We start from the raw sequence: 18,105 nt of genomic DNA, 5'->3' as shown, positions 1-18,105 counted from the left end.
AAACATTTTTTTTCAATTACTGCAATTAAGGTGTCCTAGGTGCTATATATTCCAAAATTATAACATTTTATGTCTGTTTAAAAATTTAACTTCAATTTCCCTAAAATTTCCGTAATATGGCCATTAGTGATGTTCGTGTGTGTGTGCAAATTGTGAGCGATCAGCTGTTAGTTGCGCTACTTGGTAAAGTTTACAATGTTCAAATGCCGTCAGCTGATCAACACAGTAGTTGTGTTCCAATGAAGCGTGTTCCAGATACGGATATAAATTTAATATACAAATGCAACAACAATGGTGTGATCCTGATATCTATCTGGATCAGTTTCGGATCAACACGGTGGCTCTATTGATTTAATTTTTTGGGTAAAATTTTTGACAGCATACCCTTTGTTTTTGGTAGCACTTAAGGGCTCCGGCTATTAACAACGAGATTTACTGAATTTTGTGTGTGTTAGTGCAGTCGGATGGTTTCGTGACACATGTATTTGTTGCCGGCTACACGTTGATGAAAATCAAAAATTTTTGATTTTTTCATTTGACGCTAGATTATTTGATCGTCACGGGGTGTGATTGACAAAGCAGCAGTGCCGTATTTAGTTTGTGCTGACCATGGCGGAACGATACAAGGTGGCAGCACGGGACAGCTGATTATACACTTTTTTATTTGATTGTTACATCACCTTCCTGCGCAGTACGAGTTTGACATTTGTCCATCGAATTTACAAAAACAAAGTACATGTAACTTTTATTTATGTTTGTAGGTATGTCACCATGCCGCCACCTTGAATCTTTCCGCCATGGTGTCGACATTCAAAATGAACAAGTTCGCGGAAGAACAGCAATTCATATTAAAATTTATTGAAAATTATCAATGTTTACTAACATTATGGAATTTAAAGCTTTTATTATTACTTAATAACATTTTTATAAATTTTTTTATTATTTAATAAAACTGCTGTAGTTGTAAATAAAAAAACTCATCATCCGATAATGACATATTCACGTCCGAACACTACGGTTTCTCAATGCAAATGTTGATTGATGGCTTTTTATTTGATAGTAGCGGGGTAAGCGTCAAATACCAGACACGCACACGTACAAAAATTCATTCAATCTCGTTGTTAATCGCCGGAGCCCTTTACAGTCATATGCACTAGGGCATCCGATATTTAAATTTTTTCCACTCGAAAACCCATAAATTTAAACTTTAAGCAAAGAGGATAGATATATCTATCCTCTTTGATAAAAGGTAACAGAGGTTGCATAAAACATTTTATTATAACAGCTTTTAAAAACTTTTGCCACTTTTACGTACAAGACAAATGAATTGTTAGTATTTACGTTTTGTTTTGCTATCTGTTTCGTATAGATTCACAAAAATTTGTAAACAAAGCTCTGCTGTCATTCACAATAGCACATCTATCGGGCGTGTGGAAATCGCAATATGAAAGCTGATTTTTTACGATACGCTAGGAAGCGTTTATCGTCTATCGTACGAAAATTCATAATAGGGGTGTAAGATATCACACTTAATTATCATTCACAATGGCTGAGAGAATGCACACTCAATTCATTCAATCTTTTTACAGCTTTGCTAATTAGGCCATAGGCATTTTGTTGCATTAATTATCGAACGCATCAAATTGATTGTATCAGCTGTTTTTTGTTGATGTAATTTCTTCACGCTTGTATCTGGTTTCGTTGCAACCAAATTGATTTTATAACAAAAAATATCCCAAAATGAGGCTCACACAAATTCTACGCAGCAAATTAAAGAATTTCTCAAACTTTCCTCAAGAATACATCGATAGGAGTAAAAGGCAGGTTAGTTGAAGCGCAGAGCCGTTCAATGGTAGCGCTATGAGATTGGCACTTGATCTATGCTTTCAAATCCAAATCAATTATTTAATTAAAGGTGTATTGGAAAACACCATCTGGCGTGCCAAACTATCTGCAGCGTACCGTGGAACGTAAACGTTTTCGATATACAACGAATCGTTCATGGACGGGGCAATTTAGACAACAAAACATGCCTGGAACTATACGCAAGAAGGTCTTCCTTAATCCAGTGGGTAAGTTGCTGTGATAACAGAACAGTGGGTCAGTCAAGTCAAGTTAAGGTAAAAGTCTAGAACAGGGGTCGACTGATAACGCGGGTCAAAAAATATAGAGAGAGGTCACAAAAGACATTGATTTCGACAACAATAATCCGAAGACGGAAAAAAAGTTTTATCGGCCCGGAGGTATTTGCACTTGAAGTTGGAAATTTTCATGTGGTTGTTTTTGTTGTTGTAGCGATACGGTTACTCTCCGAAAACTTTGGGGAGTGTTATCGGTGTGATGGTCTCTTGCCCGATACAGATCCGGTACGCTCCGGTAACACAGCTCCATTAAGGTGCTAGCCCGACCATCTAGGGAACGATTTATATGGCCACATTAAACCTTCAGGCCATCCCTCCCTCCCCACCCCCAAGTTCCATGAGGAGGTTAGGGTCGCCAGAGTCTCGTCTGTTAGTGAAACGGGATTCGCCGCTCGAAGGTGAGGTTGACAATTGGGTTGGCGAAGCTAAATATTGCGCTACACAAGCCCTTGAATCCCATGTGGTTGTTGTAATGATGATTGGCACTGAAAACAATTTTGAAAGAATTTAGTTTTCATTCCACCCAATTGGCGGATCGGCCAGGGTAATTTTTTATATCTGCGCAAAAATACTATGGATCCCTCCCCGGTTTCGGAGTGACCCAGTGTAATTTTTAGGTTTTTCCTTTATATCTTTTGAACGAGTGAAAATTTATTTAATAGTTTCTGCCTTTGGATTATTAATACTGATATCAAGACGCTCATTAGCAGTCGACCTCTGGGCTAGACTATTACCCTTCTCCCGACCGCTGTTCTAGACTTTTACCAGAATGTGCACACGTAAGATGAGTAAATAATTCAATAAATGCTTGCTTATAACAGAGGAATGGAGTTTTTTCCGTGGCGATCGTGTTGAAGTGCTTGTTGGCAAAGATAAGGGCAAACAAGGCATTGTGACACAGGTTATACCCGAACGCAATTGGGTGATTGTAGATGGTTTGAATTGTCACATGCGTACGGTGGGCAAAGAAAAAGATTTTCCGGGCATACTAATACAATCTGAAGCCCCACTTGATGTAAGTGATGCTGTCTCAATACAAAAACCAAAATTAAAATTTCACACAATTGTTTCTTTATAGGTTACAAAAGATATACGTTTAGTAGACCCCTCAGATTTACAAGGCACTGACTTTGAGTGGCGTTACACTGAAGAGGGTGAAAAAGTGCGTGTATCCATGCGTACCAGCCGCATAATACCTATTCCAGAATCAAATAATCAAACACATGATTATAAAACACCAAGTGCGTATATCGAGCGTGAAAAGGATACACCTGGTAGGTCTTTTTTATCTCTTAAATAAATATATATATGAATGAACAAATCATTTTATCTCTCTTTCTTTTAGGAGCCGTTGTTGGTGAAATTACATTTCAACCTAAGCTAGCAACATTTGAAATGGATATTATGGACGAAATGGGTATTGTAGAAGAACGTAAACCGAGAAAGAGTTATTGGTATTAACAATTTAAATAATGATTGTAATAAATCCCTATTGTAATTTGTATAACAAATAGAAACTATTTACAATTTACATATGTTACAAAAAATGCTTTAAAGTTTTGTATGTCGTATATATTTACGTTCTTTAACTACATAACAGCGATTATTCAGATGCATTTGAAACGGCGAAAATTGTTCCCGAAAGTTTTGAAGAACGCTTCCTAATTCAAAGTATTTGACCGCATATGAACCTGATTTTTTCCAGGCATATGCCCTTCATGTGTTAGATCCATATGTACAAGATTGTTGTTGGGTTAAGTAGAATATGATACTCGTCAAGAGGAAACAATAGACTCAGAACAAACATGCGCTATAAATATTCCAATTTTTAATAGAATGAGAGGTATTTTTATATGCTTAAACCCTGGAAACTCCGCTACTTATAACAGTCTGTAGTTAAATTTTTACTATTTCCTTGCAGCGGTAAAAATTTCCTCCCTATGATCTCTAAGGTTCTTCGCCAGATTGCGTACTGTCGCCTCAGCTTTATCGAAATCTTGACGCAAAGTTTGGTTAAATATTTCATAAAGCCACATTGACGCCTTGGACACACAACTCTCATAGCTATTGAATACTCTTGTTGTATGTTCATATCTGTAAGCGGAATGCGAGGTTCTTAGTACATCCATCTATGTAAAAGTGTAGCTTTCATACTCACCGCAAAATATTGGCAATATCTGTTATCATATAAGTATTACAATGTTTAACTGCCAGCAGCTGCCTATTGCTTATATGCTTTAATTCCACATGTGGTAAGGCCAATTGCGCACACTCCACTGATATTAAGGATGCCTGTATGGCGGTACGGCATTCCAAAGCCAGTTGAATTTTTAATTTTGGTTCGCTAAAAAAACAAGTACAATTTTTTAATGACTAATCTTGTATTCTCTTGAAAATCTATGATGTTAAAATGAACGTCTACCAAGAGGGAAAGGTTTCTTTCATCTAGCGAAGGTTGTTAGCCGTCAGGGTTTCTCATTCTCGGAACAAGTAGAAGGGGAGATGCAAAATTGTTCTCTGTTATATCTTGGAAGTGCATCTTAGGGAAATGTAAGAGGACGAGCTCGCAAAAATAAAACCACTGAAACATGGGGAATCACACCCATCGAAATGCCTTAACTAATCTAACAAGACGGGGTTACAAATTAAATGGGGTTACACTTAAGTGACAGCTTTTGGTCGGGAAAAATCTCGAGTCGCTCCGGTACATAGATCCGGCTGCCTTGGGAAGCGGAAGAAATGGAGATCAATACTCCAGTCTTGAGCCTCATTTAAGTAACCAACACTTAGATAGATATATATCTATCTACCAGCATTTAAGCAGGAGAGCGTTCTGTAAAAGAGATGGATGAAGTCTTTTTAACCTTCCGTCCTTAAAACGGAAAAGTTCGAAGGCAGAGAAGTTCAAAACGCTAATAAATCGCACGAAGAAGCCCCCAATTAGATATATTTTCTCTGAAACACCCACGGCAATCGTTTGAAGGTTTTGGGATTAATGAAACGGGATTTGGAATGGGGTGGGAGAAGGTACCGGTATCCGTCTTGTTGATGTTCTCTCTAATATTACCGCCATACGGAAAGCTCCGGGGCAAGTTCGGAGGACAATAACACCCTGCGACGTCCACCACAGTGGCAATAAGGAAGAAAGCTCAAGTCTGAGCAAAGTGTTTTGTTTTTTTTGGTGTGAAAGAAATTTTGCCACCAAGTGCTGTCGCTGATGTCTGCGAAGCTCTGCATCAAGGCGAGTATCTTCAATATTCAAGGAGTTGTGTAGCGCAGCCTCCTCGGGGATTGTAAGCCCAATTTGTGAACCTCATCTCTCCTTGGCGAAACCTGCTTCGACCCTAAGCTCTCGGAAGGAGGGACTTGGATGAACGGGAAGGTTCACTGTGATCATATGAAATTGTTCCCACATGGTCAGGCTAGAGTCAATGGATGTATTTTCCGGAATGTATCAGGTAAATAACTAGCAAAGGACCATCAATCAACATCGATAAATCTCCCCAAAACTTTCGGGAAATAAGATAAGCGCCTACGCATCATAGGCGGCCGCCGCATGAGTAAAGCAAACAAAGGACTATTTTTTCTTACCGCTTCATTACAAAAATTAAATTCAAAGACCAATGTTCCGGCCATTTTGCCCCCAGGAGTATTCTAGGTATGTGAACATAATCTCACCAGCTGCCGTTTTGAGGTGTCATAAAAGCTCGAAAAATTAAAATTTTGCATAACATCTGTTCACTATGAAACGTACGATACTATAGGGATATCATCCATGACATCAAAATTATTATTGGCGACTTTAACGGGGTCGTTGGTTCTGCAGTCAGAAAATCCGCCTTTACGGTATAACATTTCCCAAAGGGTTGAAATTGATTGAGCGGCTCAAAATATGGTCAACTGCCACATTGCGAACGGGCGCACCAAAGCAAATTATATGGGATCGTTGTAGTCACGCTGAGAGTGAAGAGCGACGTCAACTTAGAGGAAAGAAACGTGAGCACGAACAGTTTCAGATGTTGGCTAATAGAAGCGATCGAAAGTTGTTGGCGACTGTCGGACGTCGCTCGTCATCACATCGAACTACATTTTGATATAAACTGGTAAGCACGATGTAAGAACATTAAGACCTTAGCTATCCCTGTTGGTCAACAGTTATTTTGTTGCTTACCGGTTATCGGCGGATAGCTTCGGCCTAGCTTGCATCCATTTCGGAACCCATCCCAAACATCTCGTTGGCAGTGGTTACTAATCTGCTAATCAGGTGGGCCTCGGGTAAGCAAAACAAGCGCTGGGCTGATATAACCTCCTGGCAGGTGTCGATATCTTTCCGGTCGAGTGCCAAGTGCTCAACCGGACTACTAAGATTTACTAAATCTCATCTCTCAATGGTGATTGGTGTGTTAACAGGGCGCTGCTCATTGGTAACTCAAGCACAAAGCGGAAATATCTACGTACGCATATACTCCAATCCCCAGAAGCTACATTCAGGATCGATGTTTGCCTTTCCGGAAGTATGTCATTTGTCAGTCAGTCGACCTCTAGTCAGAGTTACATTTTTTGTTTATTAATTTACCCCCCTGTAGCTAATTGTTGCCACTGCTGCAATGCCTGCGTCGCCGAACTTGCACCTGTTCGCAATAACATCCCACATATACGCCACTGTTCCAAAGCGCTGCCTAATTTATCACGCACATCTCGCGCCGCTTCTAATTGTGTGTCCAAACTTTCTTCAAATCGTGTCATATAAGTGCCACCACTAATGAAAGCTGTAGGGAGGGGAGGGGAACGAGAGTTAGATTAGTAAATAACATTACAGACTGTGCTCCTCGAAAGCTTACCTATAATACCGTCGTGTTGTACATAAAGCTCATTCAGTTCGTTGTAACTTTGCGTTAAGCTTTTCAGTCGCACTTTTGTATGTTCCAATATTTCTGTATAGTATCGTATCGATGTTAGATAAAGTGCAGATTCGCTGAGGTTGGCAAAAAAATCCTCATGTGTGGAAGCCTTATTTACATCACCAACGACACCAAGATTCATTGCGAGCTGGAGACAGTAGGAAATAAAAAATAGATTATGAAAGAGTCACTGCCGATCGATTAGCAAATCGTATGTGATGCGGGCGTAGGAAACGTCGCTCCTACTAAGCAACAGTCCCAGAGGCACCTAACCCATTGAAACCCGCAAACCTTGAACCCTCAGCTCTTCAACAGGAGTGGCACCCTAGAGGCTGCCTCTTTTTCTGCCGCTACCCTATGCATCACTCGGGTTGATTACCGTATTTTGTGTATGTTGTTGTTGTGGTTGTAGCTATAAGGACACTCCCGAAGGCCTTGGGGAGTGTTATCGATGTTGGTTGTCCTTTGCCGGATGCAGATCCGGTATGTTCCGCAAACAAGTACTATTAAAATACTAGCCCGACTATCTCGCGAACGATTTAGTATGACCACATGAAACCTTCTAGGCCATCCCGCCCTTCCTCCACCCCCTGTATCCATGAGGAGCTTGGGGCCACCACAGCCTCGGCTGTTAATTAAACTGGATTCGCTACGGGTAGTCGAAGTTCACAATTGGGTTGGAGAAGCTATATATTTCGTTGGCTACCCCTTGAATCGATTTGGTATTTTAGTCGCAGGCAGACCTGCCGCGCATATATTCTAAGCTCCCTTATACGCGGGAGGGGGGGTGCATCCTGTGTATAGATTCTTTTGTTGGCTATAGCGCACGGACATGGATTTGATTTGTCGGATTGATTATGTGAGCTACCGGAATGGAAAACACATTATCTTTCACCAGTTGCCTGGTTGGGTAAAATCTTTGTATATACTTACTTAGGGTTTCCCGTTCTTTTCTTCTAATTAATCATTTTATACCCATCCAAAATCAAATCGTTAACATAGTAATTGCTTGGCTGATAGGCTCACGATAGCAAGGTCTCCATAATTGTGTTGTAACATGTAAACAATCACTGTGGGGCGTGTGAGTAATGAGATACCTAAACGGATTTAACGCACTTAAGCAAAGTGTACAGTGTTGAGAAAAATATAAACCAAACTTCATTTTATACTTTTACAAGCCTTTTTTCAACACAGTTAATCTAATGAGACCAATGCCACATCTAGCGAATGTAACCACGAGACGTTAAAGTGCCCTCCACATTGCTAGTTAGGAAACGCCCTAGAAAAGCCTCGTTACCAAGGTACCTAGGGCATCCATTGTCAAATGGTACCAAAGTGTTTCCGTTCTGCGCGCTGATTGAATTTACCATTCCAAGCCAATGGGTTAAGAGACTTAAGCATTCCTTTTGTAAGAAGCTGTCCAAATCCACAAATGTGAAAGTGCAAAGGTCCACCCAAAGCTTCCCAAAAGTTGTTTTGTGTTTCGACAACAATTTGCACTCTAACCCTGAAACGACAGACAGGTTGCAGCTAGTTGATGATAGATTTAGATTCACTCAGAGACATACGGACATACAAATAGGTAGCGCACGATTCCTCCAGCCACTTAGTTATAGGCTACATACAGGCATGTGAAGGTACGCAGTTCTCTTTCGCTTACGCGGCAAGTAGTCTTGAGGACGATAAAAAAAGGAATCGTCACTCAAACACTGCTGCCTTTGTCTTACGCAATAATGCCGGCACAACTACATTGCTTTGGCTAGTTACGTATGTACTTATTTACAAAAACAATTTCATTTATAAAAAACTAGACAGCCTTTTTAAGACTAACCACCTCTAATTAGATCTCAGGTATCGGCTTATATACAAAAGCACGGACCTACAATAAAGTGATAGGTCAAAAGTAATCAAACCCGAAATTAAGTACTACGTATATCTTTATATACTTACATACATTAACAAAGGTTAAGATTTTATAAGTGAAGTATGAAATATGTATATACTACATTTTTTATTGGAAGGAGTTTTTACGTAGCGGATCCCAGCCCAGCACACAACCGGTCTCAGGATTAATAAATATTTACACATTTATATGGCGTACCGCTTGATGCTAGACAAACTTACACTTGTAGCCGCAATTACACTCCAGCTTATTCTCTAAATGCTTGTTTAAACAGCCATTTACCGGTGCTTTATTTGTTTGAGCTGGGAGCCATTTTGACTTAGTCGGGTGATGGTAAGTAAATTCCATCTTATTGTCCTTGTGAACGCAAAAGCAATCCCCGAAAGTTTTGGGGAGTGTGAAATTATGGGAAAACCTTTGTCGGATGTGAGTCAGTTAAGCTTTGGTACTACCTTCTTCTGATACTAGATCGACTGCTACGGAAACGGCAATTTATACACCTCAAATCATCCACGTCCATATACCCGTTGGGTCACGTGGGCTCCATCGTTTGGAAATTCCGTATTTTGTTCATCATGCCTCTCGCCATTCAGCTACTAAGATCAGTGTTCCCTTTATAGTCTAAGTACTTTTTATATGAAAATTACCAGGCCGCCTTTCTTTCGGTAGTCATATAAAGTCCATAGAGGCTTTAGATAGCTATCATCGCTAATTGGCGCTTAAACGCCTAAGTGAAGACGGTTTAATGGTGAGCTGTATGAGACTTACGAAGATAAGAAGAAAGTGCAAAGAATAATAGTCTAAATGCTTTGCTGGCTGGATATTATGCGAATAGACGAAGAGGCCAGGGCCCAGGGCCAAGAAAGTATTAATATTATCGACACCTGTATTTGGATGGAAGGAGAAAACTTTCACTGACTTAAAAGAGACAGGTGGAGGAAGACTTGATCTCCCCTAGTGCTGCCAATAGACGTCGGCTATCGCTGCTTTTGATAGTGAGTGTGGAAGCGCAGAGTTCACACATACTTTCATAGCTGCATGTTTCGCGTCGGAGATATTTTGCGCACCTGCTTCTCCACACAGATGTGAGTGCGTATTTTGGCTTTCAAGTCGATTTTTCAATTTTCGCAACCAGTAAGATTGAGATACGGCCGTCAAACTTGTGAACAACAATGTGATTGATTTCATTAAAACCTGGAAGTTCAGCTGGCTATACGTCAAGCCACGGAAAGTCAATCAACTTTCCCTCTTGTTAAGTATTTCTATTTTTCTCTAGCCATGAAGTCGCCAAGCACGATCTTCTTCATAGTTGGAGCTACGTTTAGATGCCATGAAGAGACAATTTTTATCCTTTTTTCCGACTTTTTCGGATGTGTCTGGGAGGAGATAATCACAAGCGTGAACGATAGTTGTGGTTTGAAAGTCTCTATCCCATTACACATTTTTCACATTCACTATTTTTTTTCAAAACCCATATCCTTGACTTCCCAAGGCTCTGTCGAGTGCGTGCATTGCATTTTATGACGTCGATTGCAACTGGACCTCTTGGAGAGCAGGTGCAAGTCTAAGTCGTCTGGGTATGCTGTAGTGGTCCCGCTGAAGCATTCTCTATCCCTACCACCTTTGAGTGTGAGCCTAAACTCAATAAAATATTGAAGGCTCTGAAGGTTTTATATAGAAAGATGCGTTTATCTCTTTGAGCCATGAAGCTTGGGATTGTAGTGGTTGATAAGCGCAATACAAAGCTTTATAGCTTCAAAGCTTCCGCAACCCAATTGTCAACCTCACCTACGCGAGGGGAATACGTTTATAAATATGAATGTATCATACGAATATTTACCAGGCGAGGCTCTGGCGACCCCAAGTTCCTTATGGAACGGGGGTGGAAAGGGCGGTATGGCCTAGAGAGTGTAATGTGGTCATATAAATCATACCTTAAGTCGCTTTGTTACGGGAACGTACCGGATCTATATCCGGCAAAGGACCATCAACATCGACAACACTCCCCAAAGCCTTCGGGGAGTGTCTTTATCATTAATACAACAACAACAGGTATGAAACTTCTGAACAAATTGACAATGGGGATGTAAAAATCGGAAAATACTAACTTTTCCGATTAAGAGTTATATCGCAAAAATTCTTTCGTAAAACCTCATCCAGGGTTGAAAGGTTATTTACCTAAGCATAACGTTTTTCCTATATGCATATACTTACTTATACTTAACACTAACAACTCACATTTGCTAAATCCTGTGTGGGTGTATTTGCAACAGCATTATTATGATTATTGACATTAGTTTGTCGTGCCGCCACGCCTATTCCGTTTGTTGTGGCACCATTCATACGAGTCAATGCGCCATTCATTAATTTATTATGCGTTATTGTTTTTGTTCTTGTTGTTATTCTAGCTGTAGCTGCAGCAAGGCTTAATGGTTGTAATGGTGGTTGGTGGATGGGTGGTGGAGTAGCTGGATCGGTCTCATTCAACGTTAATACTTCACTATTCATTTGTTGTGGTTGTTGTTGTTGTGCTTGTTGTTCTTGTTCACGCTGCAACATTTCATGCTGTTTAAATGATAAACCATCGACGCCAAGTAATGAATCGCGTTGCGTTTGTAAATGTTCAACCCATGCTTCGGCTGTAGCCATACGGGGCCCCGGGCACATGGCCTCCAATTTGCTAATGCCTTCATCCAAACGTACAAATTCGCCTATGACAGCGGTGGGATCCTGCAAGGGTGATTGAGTATTTTTTGAAAGAAAATATATTAAAATCAATTATTTGACTGGCTTTCAGAATTTTACGTTTCAAATTAAAATTAGTGTTGTATTAAATTTTTCTTAGTTTTTAAGACTTCCCCTTTTCGTCTGAAAAATTCAGTACACTCGTTTCTACTGGGGAGCCCATGCAAATAAGCGCAGTTTCAGAGTTGGATTCGTGGTGGGAGAGAGAATTTGTCGCCAAGTACTGAAGTCCACAGTTGTGGACGAACGTCTCGCCGCTATTCGAATAAAAGCAAATAAAGTGTTTTTGGACCGGAAAGTCCAGCTTCCACAATGAAACCCCTCCTAACGGTCTGAAGCTGATCGACTTCGCCGGTGCTCGAAACATGGTCATATCCAGCACGCGGCACAACTGATACGATGAAAAATGACGCGTTGCAACCGAAAAAAAGACGCTACCTACAGAGCTATGTTAAAAGCGAGCGTAACAAGAAGAGTGTGTGCACGACTTCGAGAGTTGAAAAGGGAGGCGAGACGCTCTTAAAGGAACAAAAAAAACCAAGGCAGAAAGGCATGAATGCGAGGAGCTTGAGCTGATAGCCACCAGGAATAACGCCCGCAAATTTTGCCAAAAAATTCGGCGTAAGACGGAAGGATTTAAGTCCGGGGCAAACTCCTGTAAGAACGAAAACGGCGACCTTGTAACCGATGGCCAGAGTAATGAAAACGCATCGGCTACGCTGGCTAGGCCATGTTATGCGAATAAAAGATGACACTCCGGCTAAAAAAGTATTTTTTTATCGGAACAGCAGCAGGAAGAAGAGGGCGACCACCACTCTGCTGGAAGGACAGGTGGAAAACGATTCAGATTCCCTTGTGGTGATCAATTGGCGCCGTTAGCAGAGCGAAAGAGCAACTGGCGCACCTTCTTGAACGCGCCCATATAACCGTTTAAATGGTTAATCGCTAATTACGTAAGTAAGTATTGAACAATTTTAATTTTAATTTGTTTTTTATTTCATTTTTGACGGAAGATATTAAGTTGTCTTGAAAGTGTTTTAATCTTTTTCCGCTTACGATCAAAACCCAGCTTTTTTAAATTTTAATTTCAAAAAAAATTGTTAAAACAACTTGCGGAAAGTATTTATCATTGTGAATTCATACAAGTGGCGAATGTTTGACAAAAACGTTCACAATAGTAAACAGCCTCGATCACCTGTTCAATCGCTGTTCGATTACTTATATCATTTGCTCAATAGTGTTTTTCAAACATTTTTGTAGACGACTGGTATATTACATTATTTATATATTTTAAAATGTTTGCTTAACTGGCTGCTGTAATCTATTAATTAGATTTCAAAATTATTAGTAATATGTAGTCTGATTTTCTGTATATACATTTAGAAGAAAAGGTGATTTGGAACACAAATGTGCAATTCACGGCACTTAAATTTAATAACCGGGAGCAAAAAACAAACCTTTCTTCCATTCTCTGAACATTCGCGACAGCCGTTCTCCCTGTCAGCTATTATTTGACAGGTAGGTATGGCAATGGAGGAATAGAAAGATTTTTCACTTGTATGTATTCACAATGGTATTTATAATCATTATTTTTCGAATATTTCACAGATAAGTAATTTTTTTCGTTTAAAATGAAATTTTTCAAAAAAGTAAATATTATTTAAAATATTTAACATTTTTTTTATAATAGATTAATAATTTGACTTGTTTTTAGAATTTTTTTTTGATTTAGAATGTTTTTTTTCTGTATTTTTTAATGTGAATACATTAAATTTATGGGTTTTTCTGATTTTAATTTTATATTTCGACGTATTTTAAATATTTTTAAATTAATTTGATTTTTGTTTCTGTTTTTTTTAGTTCCACTTATTGTTCTCAAAAGCGGGAATAATTGAAAAAATCTATGAATTAAACATACAAGTTTTATTCAAAATTTTTTTAAATTTCCAAATTTTTTAAATTTTTTTATTTTTGCATTACTGGTAATTTCGATTTCTTATTTTATTTGCTATTTTGCTGAAATATTGGGAAAAATGTATGATTCAAATATTAATTTTTCTTTAGAAATATCCAAATTTTTTCTTAAGTACATGTTTTTTTTTAATTGTTTCCATATTTTGTCACAAACTATCATATTTTTAGTTAAAATTTTTAAATTATACTCAACTTTTGAACTTACTAAATTTTTTTTTTAACTTGATTGAAGTTTATACGAATTATTTATTGTAAAAATTGCTTTTGTTTTAATTAAAAAATTATAATTTTTTTAATAATTTTTAATGCAATCTAAAGTAACTTCTAATCATTTTTACGCATTTCCGACCTTTTTTGATGTTTTTGTTGTTGCCAAAGGGTTTAAGCGAAAAAGATAATGACCCAAATGCAAACACTTTTTTCAGACATGTTTTTTGGACTTTCACTTTTTTAATAATTGTTTTTGTTTTATGGCTATTGATATCTTCTATTACAAATAAAATAATTATTTTTCAATTATAGAAAAATTAAAAAAAAAAGAAACAATATTTATCATAGAAATTGTTATTATAGGCCTTGAGCTCGAATTCGAACTTGGAATCACTTGCACTTTTTTAAATTTCTTTAGTTATGGATTTTTGGTGTTTTGGTTTTTCACTTTTTCGACATTTTTTAATTTTTGGATGTCTGGTGATTAAATATATAATTTTTTCTTTAAAAGTGATCACATTTTTAAAATTTAGTTTTCTTGAAAACGTACATGTTTTATTAAATTTTTTCCATATTTTGTTACAAATTATTTGTCATCATATTTTTAGTTAAATTTTTTAAATTTTATTCAAAGGTATCAGCTCATTTTGCTTAAACTCCATATGTGTGTTTACGTGTTTCAATGGAGAGTGTTCGAAAAATGTATTCAAATTAAAAAAAAAAAAATTTGTTCGTATCAATTTGTAATGTAATCTAAAATATTTTTTTGTTTGATTTATAATTTTTTTACATTTTTCGAGTTTGTTTTCTCTTTTTTGATTTTTTTTAAATTTTTACGCTTATTTTATAATGTCTGTATTTTTCAAGGAATATTTTTCTGCAATTTCATATTCTTTTTTTTTCAATTAATATTTATGTTTATATATATCCATATTTGTAGTTTTGTTTATGTTTAGTATTATTTGTTTTTAATTTTTATTTTACAGTTTGCTGTTTTTTCTTTCTGCAAGTCTTTTTAACCTGAAATATATTGTTGTTGTTGTTTTTTTTTTTTAAATTTTGTGGTTCATTTACCATATCGCCCTGATGCCAACGCTCCAAACTCTGTATGGGCTCATCAGTTACACTATTCGTTTCCATCGTTGAACCGCCACATCCCATCATTTGTACAGAAATGTAATGAACATATTCATATTTGACAATAACGCTTAACTCGATATTGGAAAAATATTTGCAGTTACACTAGGAGCAGGTAAAATAATTTTGAAACTATTCTAAGGTTCTTTGTTTGTTGTAGTTTGTAGTATGTGGATGTATGCAATGAATACTTTTTTGAAATAGTTTATTTAATCAAGCTTATGTTTTTATCACACTGCATATTTACATAGCATAGTTGTATGTATGTATTTACTTATATCATAAATATGTATTAGTACTTCTCTACACTTTTTGCTATATCTTTTCACACTTATTGTAATTATAAATATAGTATATATTTAAATTTTTTGTCAGAAATACCAGCACACGTTTTGTTAATTGTAATGAATCGCTTGCTTGACCGTCGATTTCAGAATGAAATTCATTTACTTTCAAGGCTGCATATTGACTCAACAAATGGCACGAATGGTTCATTGAGCTTAGGACTTTCATGTTTTCATCGTAAATAATATTACAATACAATTCAAATATACATATACACACAATATGGATAAACATACATATGTTTGTATGAGTGTATGTGCATATGTATGTCAGTGTTATCTTTTTATTATCCTTTGTTAATTTTTCCCATATACTATTGTTAGTTGTACTACACATATACATATACATACATATGTGTGTGTCCTTTGAAAAAAATCAAAAAATTTGTTTTTAAAGCAAGCAAATATTTAACGTATGGTGGTATGCGCGCCAATTTAGTCGTGTGTGACATTAAACCTCAATTGTTCCCCGTACCTACAAAAAATGTTCATAGAAATTTATGATGACGAGTGCATTTTGGCACGCTAGAGAGGCACTGCCTTAAAGGTAGTAGAGGTTAATACATAAGATAAAAATGTAAGTGCAAATGTACACATTTTAGCTTCAATATCTCTGAATATATATACATACATATCTACTATATACGTACATATTATATCCTATAATATAAAAGTTAAATTTTTTAATTGCTCAATCGTTAGATAAATAATGAATAATATAAACTATTTATATGGGGTATTCCATTCCATTTCGACCAATTTTGAACCCGAACCCTTTAGAATGGCTGAAAGTTTTTCTTATTTTTCTAGCTTACGAAAGACGTTTTTCAGAAGTTTTTCAAATTTTTTCATCCAACTCAAAAAAAGTTATGAATTTTAAAAAAAACACCGTTTTTGTTTTCAAAATGCTATGACTTTTTCAAAAATTGACCGTTTGGGATCTTTTTTTTTTTTAAATTTGTTTTTAAATGTACTTTTCGGAAAAAATTCAAAAAATTTTTAAAGTTTTTTTTTTGTAATTTTTCAGTTTTTCGAAATTTTTCGAATTTCGCCCTTTTTTTCTCATAAAAAACTTCAATCAATTCTGCAATCATCCCCACTAATCCCGGAGTGGGCCGAGAATTTTTTTTTTTATTTAATTGAAAAAAAAAACTTAAAAATTTTTTTTTGTATTTTTTCCGAAAAGTACATTTAAAAACAAATTTAAAAAAAAAGATCCCAAACGGTCAATTTTTGAAAAAGTTATAGCATTTTGAAAACAAAAACGATGTTTTTTTTAAAAATTCATAACTTTTTTTGAGTTGGATGAAAAAATTTGAAAAACTTCTGAAAAACGTCTTTCGTAAGCTAGAAAAATAAGAAAAACTTTCAGCCAATTCTAAAGGGGTCGGGTTCAAAATTGGTCGAAATGGGATGGAATATCCCATATATATCAAAACAATACGGCCAGCTTTATTTGGGAAATTGCAAGAAGAGCACGAAAAAACTAAAAGTGTGTTGCACTTGTTGATGATATTATTTTTATGAATAGTGTAATGTACTAAAAGCAATAACTTAATTTAATCAAACTCCGATGAAATTGGACTGCTTGCTGATTTCCTTTCTATACTCAGTTGAGCAGAGCTCACAGAGTATATTAACTTTGATTGGATAACGGTTGGTTGTACAGGTATAAAGGAATCGAGATAGATATAGACTTCCATATATCAAAATCATCAGTATCGAAAAAAAAAATTGATTGAGACATGTCCGTCCGTCCGTCCGTTAACACGATAACTTGAGTAAATTTTGAGGTATCTCGATGAAATTTGGCATGTAGGTCCCTGGGTTCTCATCTCAGATTGCTATTTAAAATGAACGATATCGGACTATAACCACGCCCACTTTTTCGATATCGAAAATTTCGAAAAATCGAAAAAGTGCGATAATTCATTACTAAAGACGGATAAAGCGATTAAATTTGGTAGGTGAGTTAACCTTGTGACGCAGAATAGAAAATTAGTAAAATTTTTGGACAATGGGCGTGGCAACGCCCACTTTTAAAAGAAGGTAATTTAGAAGTCTTGCAAGCTGTAATTTGGCAGTCGTTGAAGATATCATGATGAAATTTGGCAGGAACGTTACTCCTGTTACTATATGTATGCTTAATAAAAATTTGCAAAATCGGAGACCGACCACGCCCACTAAAAAAATTTTTTTTAAAGTCAAATTAAAAAAAAAAAAGTTAATATCTTTACAGTATATAAGTAAATTATGTCAACATTCAACTCCAGTAATGATATGGTGCAACAAAATACGAAAATAAAAGAAAATTTCAAAATGGGCGATCAAAAATTTACTAATCCTTGTGAAATTTTGTAGGTGCTTAGATTCTAGGACGGTAACTGTTTTCTGTGAAAAATGGCGAAATCGGTTAAAGCCACACCCAGTTTTTATACACAGTCGACCGTCTGTCCTTCCGCTCGGCCGTTAACACGATAACTTGAGCAAAAATCGATATATCTTTACTAAACTCAGTTCACGTAATTATCTGAACTCACTTTGTATTGGTATAAAAAATGGCCGAAATCCGACTATGACTGCGCCCACTTTTTCGATATCGAAAATTACGAAAAATTAAAAAAATGCCATAATTCTATACCAAATACGAAAAAAGGCCTGAAACATGGTAATTGGATTGGTTTATTGATGCAAAATATAACTTTAGAAAAAACTTTGTAAAATGGGTGTGCCACCTACCATATTAAGTA

General features: G+C 36.6%; 2 protein-coding genes across 2 annotated transcripts; one reads left to right on the top strand and one right to left on the bottom strand.

The window, feature by feature from the left end:
- Window positions 1–1,649: 1,649 nt before the first annotated feature.
- mRpL24 (mitochondrial ribosomal protein L24) lies at window positions 1,650–3,614 on the top strand. The gene is made up of 5 exons (XM_067768266.1): window positions 1,650–1,824; window positions 1,916–2,072; window positions 2,963–3,156; window positions 3,220–3,415; window positions 3,487–3,614. Exons 1-5 carry the CDS (start codon window positions 1,741–1,743, stop codon window positions 3,600–3,602), a joined length of 747 nt encoding a protein of 248 aa, XP_067624367.1. The 5' UTR covers window positions 1,650–1,740; the 3' UTR covers window positions 3,603–3,614.
- Window positions 3,615–3,703: 89 nt separating this feature from the next.
- Window positions 3,704–15,424, bottom strand: synr (sayonara). The gene is made up of 6 exons (XM_067768261.1): window positions 14,949–15,424; window positions 11,184–11,675; window positions 6,983–7,190; window positions 6,718–6,910; window positions 4,300–4,485; window positions 3,704–4,235 (listed from the first exon to the last, which is right to left on the bottom strand). Exons 1-6 carry the CDS (start codon window positions 15,036–15,038, stop codon window positions 4,049–4,051), a joined length of 1,356 nt encoding a protein of 451 aa, XP_067624362.1. The 5' UTR covers window positions 15,039–15,424; the 3' UTR covers window positions 3,704–4,048.
- Between the last annotated feature and the right edge of the window lie 2,681 nt (window positions 15,425–18,105).

The sequence above is a fragment of the Eurosta solidaginis genome, chromosome 2 (assembly GCF_040869045.1).
Source record: "Eurosta solidaginis isolate ZX-2024a chromosome 2, ASM4086904v1, whole genome shotgun sequence".
NCBI classification, from domain to species: Eukaryota; Metazoa; Arthropoda; class Insecta; order Diptera; family Tephritidae; genus Eurosta; species Eurosta solidaginis.
The sequence above is the reverse complement of the archived record's forward strand: the minus strand, read 5'-3'. Positions and strand labels throughout refer to the sequence as shown.

Bases quoted from the DNA above. Each gene is read 5' to 3' on its own strand.
- synr (XM_067768261.1), bottom strand. From the start codon at position 15,038: ATGATGGGATGTGGCGGTTCAACGATGGAAACGAATAGTGTAACTGAT. The intron at 4,486-6,717 runs GTAAATTAATAA...TTGTTTTTTTAG, and splicing joins CAACAATTAGCTACAGGGGG to CGAACCAAAATTAAAAATTC. The intron at 4,236-4,299 runs GTGAGTATGAAA...TTCCGCTTACAG, and splicing joins GATATTGCCAATATTTTGCG to ATATGAACATACAACAAGAG.
- mRpL24 (XM_067768266.1), top strand. From the start codon at position 1,741: ATGAGGCTCACACAAATTCTACGCAGCAAATTAAAGAATTTCTCAAAC. The intron at 3,157-3,219 runs GTAAGTGATGCT...GTTTCTTTATAG, and splicing joins AATCTGAAGCCCCACTTGAT to GTTACAAAAGATATACGTTT. The intron at 3,416-3,486 runs GTAGGTCTTTTT...TCTTTCTTTTAG, and splicing joins GCGTGAAAAGGATACACCTG to GAGCCGTTGTTGGTGAAATT.